This window comes from Chroicocephalus ridibundus, chromosome 9 (genome assembly GCF_963924245.1).
Source record: "Chroicocephalus ridibundus chromosome 9, bChrRid1.1, whole genome shotgun sequence".
NCBI classification, from domain to species: Eukaryota; Metazoa; Chordata; class Aves; order Charadriiformes; family Laridae; genus Chroicocephalus; species Chroicocephalus ridibundus.
In genome coordinates, this window is record NC_086292.1 from 28,055,259 (window position 1) to 28,069,056 (window position 13,798).

At 49.6% G+C, this 13,798-nt stretch overlaps 2 protein-coding genes across 3 annotated transcripts in view; one reads left to right on the plus strand and one right to left on the minus strand.

The window, feature by feature from the left end:
* Window positions 1-1,701: 1,701 nt before the first annotated feature.
* PCLAF (PCNA clamp associated factor) lies at window positions 1,702-4,893 on the minus strand. Its single transcript, XM_063346224.1, has 4 exons — window positions 4,291-4,893; window positions 4,140-4,217; window positions 3,913-4,069; window positions 1,702-2,122 (listed from the first exon to the last, which is right to left on the minus strand). The coding sequence occupies exons 1-4, from the start codon at window positions 4,328-4,330 to the stop codon at window positions 2,059-2,061; spliced, it is 339 nt and encodes a 112-aa protein (XP_063202294.1). The 5' UTR covers window positions 4,331-4,893; the 3' UTR covers window positions 1,702-2,058.
* Window positions 4,894-6,002: 1,109 nt separating this feature from the next.
* The window catches only part of TRIP4 (thyroid hormone receptor interactor 4), a 33,950-nt gene continuing 26,154 nt past the window's right edge, over window positions 6,003-13,798 (plus strand). The window contains exons 1-5 of one of the 2 annotated variants that reach the window (XM_063346718.1): window positions 6,003-6,304; window positions 7,027-7,193; window positions 7,408-7,544; window positions 11,010-11,243; window positions 12,186-12,264. In XM_063346718.1, the coding sequence (XP_063202788.1) occupies window positions 6,219-6,304; window positions 7,027-7,193; window positions 7,408-7,544; window positions 11,010-11,243; window positions 12,186-12,264 (703 nt within the window). In that variant the 5' untranslated portion in view covers window positions 6,003-6,218. The other variant, XM_063346719.1, reaches the window with a different exon arrangement.

Consider the following 13,798-nt stretch of genomic DNA (forward strand, 5'->3'; position numbering starts at 1 on the left):
AGCTGGAGCACTGGGTCCAGTTTTGGTCTCCCCAGTTCCAGAAGGACAGGGAACTGCTGGAGAGGGGACAGCGGAGGCTGCGGAGATGCTGAGGGGCTGGAGCAACTCTGTGCTGAGGAAAGGCTGAGAGCCCTGGGGCTGTTCAGCTGGAGAAGAGCAGGCTGAGAGGGGATCTCATCAACGCTCAGCAAGAGCTAAAGGGCGGGGGGCAAGAGGGTGAGGCCACTCTTCTCAGTGGTGCCCGGGGACAGGACAAGGGGCAACGGGCACAAACTGGAACACGGGAAATTGCATCTCAACATGAGGAAAAACATCTTTCCTCTGAGGGTGTCAGAGCCCTGGCACAGGCTGCCCAGAGAGGTGGTGGAGTCTCTGTCGACATTCCAAACCCGCCTGGATGCATTCCTGTGCAACCTGCTCTGGGTGACCCTGCTTTGGCAGGGAGATTCTCCCGAAGTCCCTTCCAACCCCTACCATTCCGTGAAAGAAGCTCCTGGACCTTTCAGGTGGGACCGGGGGGATGTTCTCAAGGTCAGGGGTCAGAAGAATAATTTGGACAATCTGCAGAAAACTCAGCATGCTGGAAATGGGGAAAAAAAGCATCTGCTGGGGGAGTGAGTTCCTCTCACTGCCCATCCCTGCCCCTCCAGCCATGGGTTTGAGCAAGCTACGGGGATTTCGCCGGTGAAACGGCAGGTGATTTTGCTGATGCCATTTTCCTGGGGAGACCATAACTCAGTGAGGTAACCCTGACCCTCAGGAACCAAGGACTGATTTCAGTCTCTCATCCATACATTTATATATTCCCCGCATGTTACTTAAATCAATATATTGGAAGAAGGCAAAACAAGCATTGCGCTGGCCACTGGAACCTTCAAGCCTTCGGTAGCTGGAGATGTTGCTGACATCTATTGTCAGCTCCCGGTATTTTTTTTTTTTTTTTTTAAGTGGATGCTTCTAAGTATGTTAATAAATTGAGTTTAATAAATTGGTCAGTGCAGGGTCACAGCAGTGGGTCTGACTTTGCTGGCAGGTCTCAGCTTGCTCCCCTTCTCTATTTTAAAAATTCAATTGAAAATCCTAATTACAGAGGACATTCCTGAGCACTGGGATTTAGCTGGTTTGGTATTCCCCCTTTTTTTCCCCTCCCCCGTTAAAAAAAAAAAATCAGAGTTGCAGTGTTCATATGGATTTAACCAAAAGAGCATCGTTATCAAGTAATTCTTTAAAGTTACAAGAAATGAGCTCAAAAGTGAAAACTACTTGGTAGTAATGATAGTAATAATAATCGAGTGGATTTCCAGCTGATTGTTACCCTTAAGAGGTTCTCCAGACCACGCCTCTTGCCTTAAGACTCTAGAAATCTAGAAATTCTAGAAATTCCTGCACAGGGAAAACCTCTGTTAACACCGAGAACAGTGACACAGCCAATTTATCTTTGTCTTGAACTTATTTTCAACACTGTATGTGACCCTGCTTTACCCCATTAAACTTTGCTCCTAATTTTATTGCTGGATTAAAGCATTTATAGCCATAGATGTAAATTGTTCAGCAATATATAATGGGGTGACACGGCATGGGTACAGCTCCCCAAGCAACCAAAGACCATTAGATTCAAAGAGATTCACCTCTAAATGGCAGCAAGTGACAGCTGCCCTTCCAGCCCACCACTGTCTTTTCAAATGACACGACACGGATGCCTTCTCAGAATGTTTCAGTGTATTAGAAAAGTGCTTTTTAAAAGCAGAACAAGCACAATCATGCAAGTCTTGGACAAGGCAATCGAAAGATAAAAGCTGCATGGTACGCAGGAGTCACTGACGAAATCAAGGAAACCAAGATAAAAATTAAAACGGTGACTTATACTGAATGCTAAGCTTCAAAAAGTATATATTAAATTCACCATAATTTTGCAAAAATGTTCTTGCAGTCTCTCAGACATGCTTTGAGTTCTGTACAACAGCTGAACATAAGCTTGTTGTACACCTTGTAAAAAACTATACAAATAACAACTCGAGTATGGGAGACACACAGTTTATCATCAAAGTCAGGGTCAGGTCATGCGTGCTCTTCCTCAGAGGACTCGCCGTCTTCTGCAGGATCTGATGGCAGGGGGGGAGCTCTGTAAAAAGCATTACCAATTCAATTAGCAGGACTCAATCAAGCTTACAACCAACAAAGCCTTTTTCCTCGAGGCTGGGTGACCTAAATGACTTTAATTAGCCCCAGACTGCACCTAGAGCCATTAGGATGATACAAGGTACTTTATCCTAAGTGCTAGGAGCCCAAATGAAGCAGCACACACCTACCTTTCACATGGGAAAGCCTACTTCAGTGGGGAAAACATCCATACACCCATACATCCTGGGTCATCCTCTGCATGTCCTTCTCCACCCAGAGGGCCACATTCAGGTCCCGCATCATTTCCAGAAAGCTGAAAATCCAACTCCCATTTCACGCTCAAGTTTCAACCTGGCTAACTTACCCACCGTGACTGAAAAAAACCAGTCGTGCAGTTAAGCGAGCACAGCTCCTGCTTCTTCCAGAACACACTGGGAAGCTGTAAATCATTTTAGATGGTGACGCTGTGTATTCTCTGCAGGGTTATCACCACCTGGTTCTTATTCAGCCAAACAAATTTCAAACGGAAGAAATCAAAGTTTTGCAGCACTACGGTGCACATCTTTTGTTTCTCCAAGAGGCAGGGTGCGCTTAAAAGTCTTTGTTTGCTTGTCCTTCAAAACAATTCAGGACTAATTCTTATGGGCTCCCCCTGACAGTTTAGGATATTCTATATTTGGTGGAATAAAAACCTTGCCAATTGAGAACAGAGTGTCTGTAAGACCATGTTTCACACGGCCGCCTTTCTAGTCAGTAGTGCTACCTACAAGATAATCTTTGAAGTGTCAGCTTGGTAGAGCAATTCAATTTCTGACGTACAGAAGTTGCTAGCAGTCTCCTAAGCTTTTCTGAAACAGAGCTGACAGCCACGGAGACTCACATCGTTCTTGTCTGTATGCAAGCGAAGCACGTCTGAGCACAGAGAATTTGCCTGAACTACCAATTACTGCACTCATTTTTAGAAACACATACACACACACACACCCCCCCACGAGGTCAGTGGAGACGGATGCTGCGTTGTACCAGACTTTGCTGAGAAACATTATTTCAATGAGGATACGAAGGTTAGCAGACACACCATCAACCTTCTAGTGGTTGGGTTGCTCCTTCAAAAATAAACTGCAGTTTCAAAGCAGCCACGGAGGAAAACCAGTCACACTTTGTTTCATCCCAGGACGCGCTGGCAGCCCTCCGCACAGCCCTTGCGGGCAGCCAGGCACGCCGCTTGCGGTGTTGTTTGGAAGTGCCAGGGATTTTGCTGTTTAATATCACCGCACAGCCGTACCCCGCGCTCTGACAACGCCGGTGCGTGCTCTAAGGCCGCGCCACGGAGCACCAGCTGCAGCAACAACCGCTGCGTGCGCCGCTGCTGCTCTGCGGGCGGCTTTAGCTCTCTGTCACGCTTCAGACAGCTTTTTAATTTTTTTTTTTTTTTTTAAAGGAAGTGAACATTAAGTTTAAGCCCCGCGTCCTGAGAACCAGGCTACAGCCGACCACCGAAACTCCTCAAGCGTGCAAAACCCGTTAATTTACCGGCTGCGTTTTGCCTCCCTGACACACGGAGCGTCCCTTCCCCGCCCAAGGCGCGACACTCCTGCACCGCCCCCCGCCCCACCTCGCTGCGATTGCGGTTTGTGGGACTCGCAGCGCCGTTCCCAAGGCTGCGAGGAAACCTGCGCCGAAACACGGCTCCTGAGAAAGCCCCGGCAGTTCGCGGGGGATGCCGAGGGGAGGCAGACGGGAGGGAAGCAGCCGGGGGCTGCCTCCCCCGTCCCGAGCTCCGACACCTACTTCGTAGCGGCCGGCCCCAGCCCGCTGCTCTCCGCCGCCCCTCCGCCGGGCTCCCGGTTCTCCTTCTGCGGCAGCCGCAGGAACGCGCCGATGCCCTTCTGCCAGGCGGGGACGGGCCTCGGGCACACCGGGTTCCCCCCGACACGCCGGCCCTCGCCTGCGGGGAGCGCGGCCGTCAGCCCCGCCGCAGGCCGGCCGCGGAGCCCCGGCCGCGCCCCCGCTCTCACCTTTCTTGGCGGCCGGCGACGGTCCCGCATTGAGGCTGCTGCAGCCCAGCACCTTCCGGGGAGCCCTGGCGACCAGCACTGCGGGAAGAGCGGACCGGTGAGCGGCCGCGGCCATGCCCGTGCCCCGGTCCCTGCCCCTGCCATCCCGCACCTTTGCGCCCGGCCCCGCCGCACGCCTTCGTCCGCGCCATCCCCGACGCTCGCCTCGCGCCGCTGCTACCGCCGCCGCCCGCGGGGAAACGCCATTGGCCAGCGCCCGCCAATGGCAGCGCGGCGCGGCCCCAGCGGGGTCCGTCCCCTCAGCCCCATCCCCGTGTGATTCTCCATTCCGTTCTTTTTTGTGGTGCTGGCACGTATCATAGATAGAATCACAGAATGTGTTGGGTGTGAAGGGACCTCTAAAGGCCATCTAGTCCCACCCCCCTGCAGTCAGCAGGGACAGCTTCAACTACATCAGGTTGCTCAGAGCCTCATCCAGCCTGGCCTTGAACGTCTCCAGGGATGGGGCCTCCACCACCTCTCTGGGCAACCTGGGCCAGTGTCTCACCACCCTCATTGGAAAGAACTTCTTCCTAATGTCTAATCTAAACCTGCCCTGCTCTAGTTTAAACCATTGCCCCTCGTCCTATCGCTACGTGCCCTTGCAAACAGCCCCTCCCCAGCTTTCCTGTAGGCCCCCTTCAGGTACTGGAAGGGGCTCTAAGGTCTCCCCGGAGCCTTCTCTTCTCCAGGCTGAACACCCCTAACTCTCTCAGCCTGTCCTCACAGCAGAGGGGCTCCAGCCCTCGGATCATCTTCATGGCCTCCTCTGGCCCCGCTCCAACAGGTCCATGTCCTTCTTGTGCTGAGGGCTCCAGAGCTGGACACAGCACTCCAGGTATGTGAAACGTGAGTGAAGAATAATAATTACTCTGTCTGGGACATGGTTTTGTTTGGTTTTTGAAGAGCAGACTACGACACCCTAAGCCTAACCCCAAATATCCCCTCCTCTCCCTGCGAGCCCGCAGCCGGTGGGCTGCCCTCTTCCCTTTCACACAGACTGATGCTGCTTCGGCCTTTTGACTCTGGAGGATTTTTCCCAGCGGGAGCAGATGTTTCCCGACTGTGAGCAGAGGGCAGGGAGTGGGCTTCAGCGTCCCTTTGGCAGAGCCCTGTCACTGTTACCTGAAATAAAAGCCCTCGAAACCAAAAGTAGTTTAGAGAGGAGATATTGCTTGATTCAATTTTGGGTGCTAGGGGGAAACCCCACAAATCTAGCACCCTTACCGGGCATATTCACCCATTATTTATACACAAAAAGTTCTCATAATTCTGCCTACCTAATACATAACTCCACCTAGGCCTACATATTCATTAGGATGACCGAACAGCCTTTTTGCACAGGTGTACCAAATTTTGCTGCGTCGTCAGCACAAGCGCGAGTGTCTCGGTGTTTGTTTGGGTAAGGAGACCCTTCCTCACATCATCCTTTTAAGGTATCGAGTCATCTCAGGACAGTAGAAGTTTGCTGTAAGTTTGCCAACTTCTTGAAGATAATAAGGATGTTCTTTGAAGTAGCCACAGCTCAGTCCTAATTGGTATGGGAGCACATACTTGATGTACAGAAGAACCTTGAAGTGATTAACTACTTCTTGTTCTCCCGTCCTTGGTGATTAACTACTTCTGGCTGTCTCCTCATTAACACTATCTGTAACATCAGCTCAGTGATTAACTATTTTTTTACATGGTAAGAAAGTCAGTAGTTAGCTATTTTCTCACACGGTAAGAAGGTTAGTAAGAAACAATCATTTTAGAAACAAAGCAGAGGCCTGTCTTTGGCAACGTCACCTCCCGTGTGGCACCAGCGAAGAGATCTGGGAACAGGCTGCTCACTCAGCGAGGGCAGGGGCTGCTGCCGCCGCCCCGGCCTCACCCCGTACCCCTGCCCCGCTTCCCCGGTAGCGAAGCGGGCACAAGGACCGCTCTCCCTCGCCTTCAGGCCCCGTGGGGAGCCCCGGAACGGTGTGTCCCCGGCCGCGTTCCCGGGGAAAGGCGGGCGCCGGGGCGGTGCGGCGCCGTTTGCCTTCCCCCGCGCGGAAGATGGCGGCGCCCAGTCCGCTCCTGGCCTGGTGCGTCCAGCACCTGCGCGGAGACTTCGGGCTGGACGTGGGCGAGGAGGTGGTGAGGTGAGCGGGGCCGGGGCCTCCGGGGCGGGCGGGAGCCGTGGCGGGCCCCGCTCGGGGCCCTATCCTCCGCCGGGGCCTAGCGGGGCCCTCCTCCCCGGCCCGCCGCGACAGGCCGCGGCGGCCCTTGGCGTCGCCTCCGGGTCGCCCCTCGGCTACCACAGAGGGAAGATGGTGTTTTCAGAGCCACTCTCGGGGGTTCCGCACCCTGCGTTGTCCCACGGGTGGGTGCCCTGTGAGGGGACCGGGGGGCGGGTGGTGGCGGGGAGGGGTGTGGGTCCCTGTGGGTAAGTGAGGAAGGGCATGCCGCTGTCTCCTGGTGTTTGACCAGGAGCCTGTTGGTTTATGGTTAGATTTTTTACATGACTTGGTAGGAATTGGAGTCGCGGAGTGAATTTTTTAGTGTTTGGCAGAAGGGCGGGGGGGGGTGTCACTCTGCACTGGAATAGGGGGAGAAAGATAATTTACCTTTAGTTTTTTCAAGTGAAACAACCACAAGGGATTTTCCAAAGTGCCTGTCTGAAAATTTCATAAGGCTTTCCCAAAGTGTCTGTCTCAAAATTTGACTCATAAACCCGTTCCTTACCATGGTCTCTGCAGAAACCTGATGTGAAGAGGAGAGCTGTGTTGCACTCGTTGCATACACGTGCGATTAGACCATTAGATCTGATTAGATCAGAACAAAAGCCCCCTCACTCATTTTTCTCTATCCTGTCCTCTTGCAGGTACATCTTGTCAATAACAAACGAGGACGAGATCCGGGAGTACGTCATTGACCTCATCCAGGGGACCGATGGGGAGAAGAGTCGGTTTGTGGAGGAACTGCTGTCCAGGTGGCGGAAATCCTCCCAGCTGCCCTCTGAGCCTTTGCCAGTGTATCGGAAAAAGGATGGTGAGTGATATGGGGAGGAAGGAATTGAAGTCTCAAATAAGCTTGTCTCAGTTATTCTGTCTATAAACAATTACATGCGACAAACGCCTGTGATTGTTCCTATTTCTGTATGTCATGACAGTGTAAAGCAAATTTTCATTCACCAAGAGTTCGGGGACATCTTTCTCTTGCTGGTACTTACCCAGCGTTTCTTTGTGCTAATGCACGCTTCCAGAGACTTCAGAAGTGCCTCGGGCTGGAGACCAAGCAAAAAAGGGTAAACGCAAAGGAAGGAACAAGCAGGAGATGCCTGCATACGCTGAGCCAAGTGCACATGTAGAGGAAGTAAAAACCCCCCTTGACCTGGCCAAGGTGAGTGTGTCTGGTACGTGGGGGCAGGCTGTTTGACACTGGCTGCTGAGGGCATGCTTTGAACCTGGGTCGCGGAGAAAGGTAGTGTCGAACACTAGCAAAAGATGTGATTGGAAAGTGGAAATAAGCTTTTAGAAATACAAATCCTTCATTATCAGAGTCATGACAAAGTGGGTTATGTACCTGAAAGCATGTTTGTGTTTCCCAGCTACGTCACGGGGTGTAATAAATGCTTGTTTCCTCCTGCAAATGCTGTCTTGTCTTATATACAGCACAGCTGCTGTGAGGTATACGTTTGCGTGTCTTTGTTCGCTCATAAATATCATGCAGCATGGCAGCTACAAGCTACAACCTGAGCAAATACTTTGGCAGCTGATGGGATAAGCAGGGGTCCCACACTGTGAGCGTCCTGTCAGCGAGTTGTACGGTCGCCTGGTTGCAGTGAGGGGGGTGGCTGTTCCTGGGCACTGACTGTTCAAAACTGGGCGTGGATTTGGACAGGTCATGCTCATACCCTGTGTATGGGGTTCTCACTGCTGTGGGGCAGATAATACAAGGATGGGGAGAAAGATTGTGTATGTTTGTGTCTGTACTGGAGAGTAAAATAATCATCAGTAAGCGACTATCGCAAAATGGATTTTACTCCCCCTGCTGCCCCCACAAGAAGCCTGGATGAGAGAGCAGACGATGGAAGTAGTTGCTGTAATTAGTAGTAAAAGCTATTTCTTTAAAGCAGAGGTGTGAAGGTTGAGGCATTAAGGAAGCCACCAAGTGGGTAGAACTTGCTGGATTTAAACCTTCCCGGCCAGATGGAATAAAGCTTTAATTGGTAACTGAAATATTTCAGGCTGCTTCAGGGAGGAGGCCTTGGGCGCTAGATGGAGGAATCTGAGAGCCATAGTGAGTGCCTCTCCGCTGAGCAGCAGCTCTGGTTTGGCTGTTTATCTTTCCTGTTCAGCTCCACTCATGCACCTTTAGTGTTCAGATTGAGGTGGTATTTGATTTTGTGGAGACATTTTTTTGCAGTATTCATAAACAGCCTGAGCTGCAATGAAAGAAACTGCAAAATGAGAGCACACAAACACTAAAACCCAGGAAATCCCACTATTTTCAAGCAGCACAAGGCCATGGAGCAAGCGGTAGTTGCTTTCCTCTGTGATAGTTAACTTTTTGCAGCAGACTTGCTTTCCATTCAGCACTTCCCACAGTCAGTGCATCAAATATGACAATCTTTGCTGTTAAATGTCCTAATTAGCTAGGCTGAATTTCTGGATTTTATTTCTGCTGGAGTGGGTTTTGACTTGGAGCTGCTTGCTGGGAACCCAGGTTCCTTCCTTTGGTCCGGATCCAGCTGTACAGCCGTGGCGGGTTGCGTCAAATCCAGCAGATCACTCTATTGCTGCCTGAAGCATAAGAGTGTGCTCTGCAGAAATACGTGTGTGGACGTGTGCTGTGCTTGGCTTGTGTTGTTAGACTTGTAGTGGAGTCCTTCATGCTATAAACATCGAGCACGTTGCACCTCCCATAATTAAATTCCATGATTTATCCAGGTGCAACGCTGACTGAGCAACATCCAAATCCTGAAAGTAAGGGTCGCACCTGAATAAGTAGTGGAACTTAGTTATGTTTTTAAATTGAAGCTTTTGCTGTAGGGAGGCTGCAAACGCTCAAAGTCTTTGTAAAAGTATTTGTTTGTAAGATAAAAGACTCACATTTTTTTGAACTGGAGGGTTAGAAATGGACAGTAATGTTCCATTTCCTTGTGGTTAGTTTCTAACTTAATTTAAAAAAAAAAGCAAACAGTGACGACACACTGAGAAAGCTCTGCCAGGGTTTGCTAACCAAGGTCGCTTTATCTGGTTTTGGTTTTTTTTTTTGTTCATGACAGTAGCGTTTGGATCTGGCAGTGGCAGTAAAGTCAGTTGGGCAGAACTGGGGTGCTGGAGGTGCTGCATCCTCTTGTCACTAAACCAGTAGCCTGCTGCTATTGAGAGCAGGTAAAAAGAGTCAAGGCAAGAGGTGTCCTAGTGCCACAGCACAGCCCTGTCACTGAGAGAAGCAGTGTGGGAGGACGTGGGCTGTAGAAGCAGTAGACGCTAGCTGGGGTGTGGGGCAGGGAGCAGGGGTGATCCTCTAGTGTGCAGCAGGCAGAGAAAGCGAGCTGTTGTTCTGCGGAGAATGAAAACGGGCTTTCTGGGAGAGGGCTTCTGAGAAATCCTCTTTGTTATTGTCGAGAGAGACAGTGGAGAGGAGAGGGAAAGAAAAGCTGCGCTCAAGCTGCAAGAGGATTTTCAAGTGTGTCACAGATATGACAACTAAAGGCCAGAGAGTGCATTTATATTGTAGTGCTGCTTGCTGAAATAGCTACGGGTAATAAGTCCTAGTCTTTCTTGGTCATGGCTAGCACACAAGTCATGGTTGAAACCAGTCTCTTATAGTGTTGTGAGATAGGTTTGTGCCTGGAGTGTGTAGTGCTTGCTTTTCAAAGCATCTGTTTTTGAGTATTGTCAGAGAAATGGTAGGAGTTGGCTTTGTTCTGTTCCTCTGGAATGGTTTCTGTGCTGTAATTAATTCCTGCAATTAACTTCTCAACAATTCACTTCTCAACCGGTAACTGCTAGAGATGTTGGGTGGGAGGAGGAACCTGTTGTTTCTCTGATCAAAGTGTAAGGTCTGAGGGAGAAAACAGAGAATTCTACTTTTACATTATGAATCCAGCCATCATATATATATCTTGCTTTGTTTCTGATCGGGGTTTCTCTACTCCAGCCTGACCCGAAGCTTAGTCCCTGACCCAAACCCTGACCCAGTGCAGTCCCTGACTGAAACGCAGAGGGGTGAATCACAGAGTCACTGATGCTAAGTCATGAAACAAGGAGAAGAATTTACATTACAGTGAAATACTCGGACATTCAGTGCATGGAAAACCTCTGCTCAGCTGGCTGTGCTGGGTGGAAACCACAAAAAATGCTGGGTGGCGAACTGGCTGTGAGTGAAGAGGTCCTGCTGCCAACAGCAGCTCTATTTCTGGGGACAGGCGCACACAGGACTTCACAGTTATGAACAGGGAGTTGCTATAACCTAAATAGCCCTTGAAAATAAACGTGGCTGTAGCTGAGCTGCTGTTCGAAGACGTTAAATACCCGTGAGTTGATAACACAGGTCCGGAGGACTGACAGCGTGCCTGCCATCTAGACCCAAGCAGTTTTAGCTTGCAGAGGCAGCAAACATCAAGTAGATCTGCAAGATCCTTATGTCCTTGCTTTGTTTAGATTCCTTGGACCTTTTCTGGCAGCCTAAGCTCGTCTTTCCGTTGAATCTGGGGTCTGGTCCAAGTTTCATTCCAGTTAGGCAGAATAACCCTTGTCTGAGTCTCCCCAGCCTGTTCAAGGGTCGGTGCTTTCCCTTTGCTGCTGGTATTGCAGAGTGAATACAGTTTGTTTGTTTATTTTTTTTGCTTCTCAGGCACAGGAGAACAGCAGTGGAGTCAGCAGCAGTAGCAGTTCCTCTAAGAAGAAGCCCAAATATGTTAGCCTGTATACCAAGGAGGGGCAAGACAAGCTGGCCGTCCTGATCCCTGGGCGTCACGCCTGCGAGTGCCTGGGCCAGAAGCACAAGCTCATCAACAACTGCTTGGTTTGCGGGCGCATTGTCTGTGAGCAGGAGGGCTCAGGACCCTGCTTGTTCTGTGGTTCTCTGGTTAGTGACAAAGTGGTTTTTATTTGCCGTCCTCGAATGTGGCATAGTGTGCTCAGGGCTTTGAAATGGCACGGGGCTGAATTAGCTTCTCAGATCAAAGTTCCTCTAGCAAAGTTCTCCATGCTCTAAAGCTGAGCAGGAAAGAACCTGTACTATCTCCTTTTAGGGGAAGGAGAAGTGCTGTGGCTTTAGGTCACTTTGTGTTTCTTTTATGATGTGCCACATCAGAGAGTGGAGAGGTCTCCCTCAAAATTTACATCACTTTGGAGCTTTCCTGATGTATGACTGTCTCCTGTGGCTGTCCTGTGCGTCACACTAGCGTCCAAAATGTGCGAAAGGCTTCAGCCCCATCCTGGGCACAGCCCTGGTGGCCTTGTAAGGGGCAGCAAACATGGCCAGGGCCAGTGTGCTGACTTCTCTTCAGCACCTGTGCGGCATGCATCATTTGGGATACCTCTTACACCCTGTATTTGGTTGAAAGGACACCTTTTGGAGAAAGGGGTCAGGTTAATGACTACAGATTAAGTAAGGTTAACTTCAGGAGAGGGGAAAATATTGGTTGGATGAAGAAAATGTTTTAAATCAGATTGGTTGCTATTTTTAAAGGTCTGTTTAACTTTAAGCAGCCTACCAAGAGAGAGGACCTCTGTGTTTAGCATTGCTCATCTGCTTGGGGAGGTTCTGAGTGTATCTCTCATTCTTTGAGATCACCTGGTAGTGTCCCCACCCACAGAACCAAGAAAGACCAGGCTGTACATTTCTCGTGGGTGACTTTTAGTAAAGAATGAACTTTCAGGATTCTCTCCATGTAAATAACGCCAAAGGGAAGGAGGTGTGGACTATTGTGGCCATTTTGAACAGCTTGCCCTCAGCTGTTGTCTAAGGCTCTGAAGTTGGTCGAGCACATAATGTCCTTCCTAAGTCTTCATTTTTTTTCCTTAGGTATGCACTAAAGAAGAGCAGGACATTCTTCAACGGGACTCAAACAAGAGCCAGAAGCTGCTGAAGAAGCTCATGGCAGGTCAGTAGCAATTACGTACCTGTAATACAATGAGTCCAATCAGTAATGCGACAGCAGGAGCCCTCCTCTGCCTCGCCGTGCTACAGTTGCCTTGATGTTGTGTAGGAATGAGTGTGTGTGTGTCCCCTAGCGTGTAAGTTGTCTTAGGTCCATTCATCCAAATTCTAAAGAATTACTGGTAAAGTCTAAAGGTAATTCTGTCTTGGCAGCTGACACCTGAATGTTTCTCTGGGATGTAAATTGCCAGGACATTTTGTGAACTTTATTTGCTTCAGAATTTACTGGGCTTGTTGCTGCATGGTGTGTGTGGTGGGCACTGAAAGGATGGCTGGGAAGTCAGCTCCTTGGATCCTCTTAGCAAGCCCTCGGCAGCATTTGTGACCTTCAACAGAGGTGATAACTGAGAGTGTCAAATGGCAGCGTATAATGTCCTTAGCCAGAGGCTCGTTAGGCATTCCTGAATCAATCACATGAACTGGATCATTGTAGCAGTCCTTGAAAATTAGGATAAGTCTCATGTGGAATGTGTGCTGTGGAAGATGAAGTGCTGCTATCTGATTTGCTGGGTCTAGAGAGGTGGTGGTTAATATTTTCTGATGACTCTTCTTGTCTAACGCTTATCTTGGGAGCTAAAAATAGGAACAGAGCCAAGGAAAGCAAGAGGAAATAATACCCAGTCTCCCAGCGAAGACCTGTGCGTTATGGGGATGTTTGTCTGAATTTAGCTGAAATATAGCCAAGGTCACAGTGTTCTTGGTTGAAAAATACACTTTGCTGAAGAACTGGGGAAATATTTACTCTGGGTCTCAGTGTCAACTTCTCTTTAGAGCTGCTGAGATGGCAGGAGGTCCCATGAGTCCTTGAGAGTAACAGCTGATCACAAAGTTGGTCTGTTTATAATCTTCCTGTAGAAATTCTGATGTACTTCAGGATCCCCTTTTCTTACCCATTTTATTGGTTTTCCCTTCTGCCCCTGCCAGCTCTCGTGTTGTGCGTTATCTGTGTAGGTGAAAGCTAAAACGTGGTTAACTATTTGTCTGGGGAGTGAAAAAATGTGGATCGGCGACGACAGGGAAATACAGGGATTTTGTTTCCCTGAAATGAAGGCATTAGCGTGCATGATGTCTTCTGTGAAATACATTGGTCTGTTCCATTGTGCCTTCCATGCAAACCTTTCCCCCCACTGCCCCGCTTTTTGTTTGTTTGGTTTTTGGCCCCTTGCCAGAAACAGTAGGAAAGAAGAGGTCATTTTGGGGAATAGATTTCTCCATCTCTAGCAATAGCTGGTATGAAAATCCTGCTGAGGTGTGGTGGGGGAGGATTTCATTTGCGAGAGGTTCATACCGCAGCAGGTGGAAGGCTTGCTCTGTGCGTAACCGGCAATTGTCAGTGATCTGTCGTGACCAAGGGTCTCTTTGTGAAGGTAACAACACTTGTGAGAGAATTTGGCGTTTAGGAGGGGACTCAAGGCCTGCGGATGGTGATGGGTGGAATTTGGACTGCACAAATTGTTAGGGAAGGGTGAAAGAGAATC

Coding starts and splice junctions, on each gene's coding strand:
- PCLAF (XM_063346224.1), bottom strand. CDS start 4,330: ATGGCGCGGACGAAGGCGTGCGGCGGGGCCGGGCGCAAAG. Junction 4,218..4,290: donor CGGCGGGGCCGGGCGCAAAG/GTGCGGGATGGC, acceptor CTCTTCCCGCAG/TGCTGGTCGCCAGGGCTCCC. Junction 2,123..3,912: donor CTGGGGCCGGCCGCTACGAA/GTAGGTGTCGGA, acceptor TGCTTTTTACAG/AGCTCCCCCCCTGCCATCAG.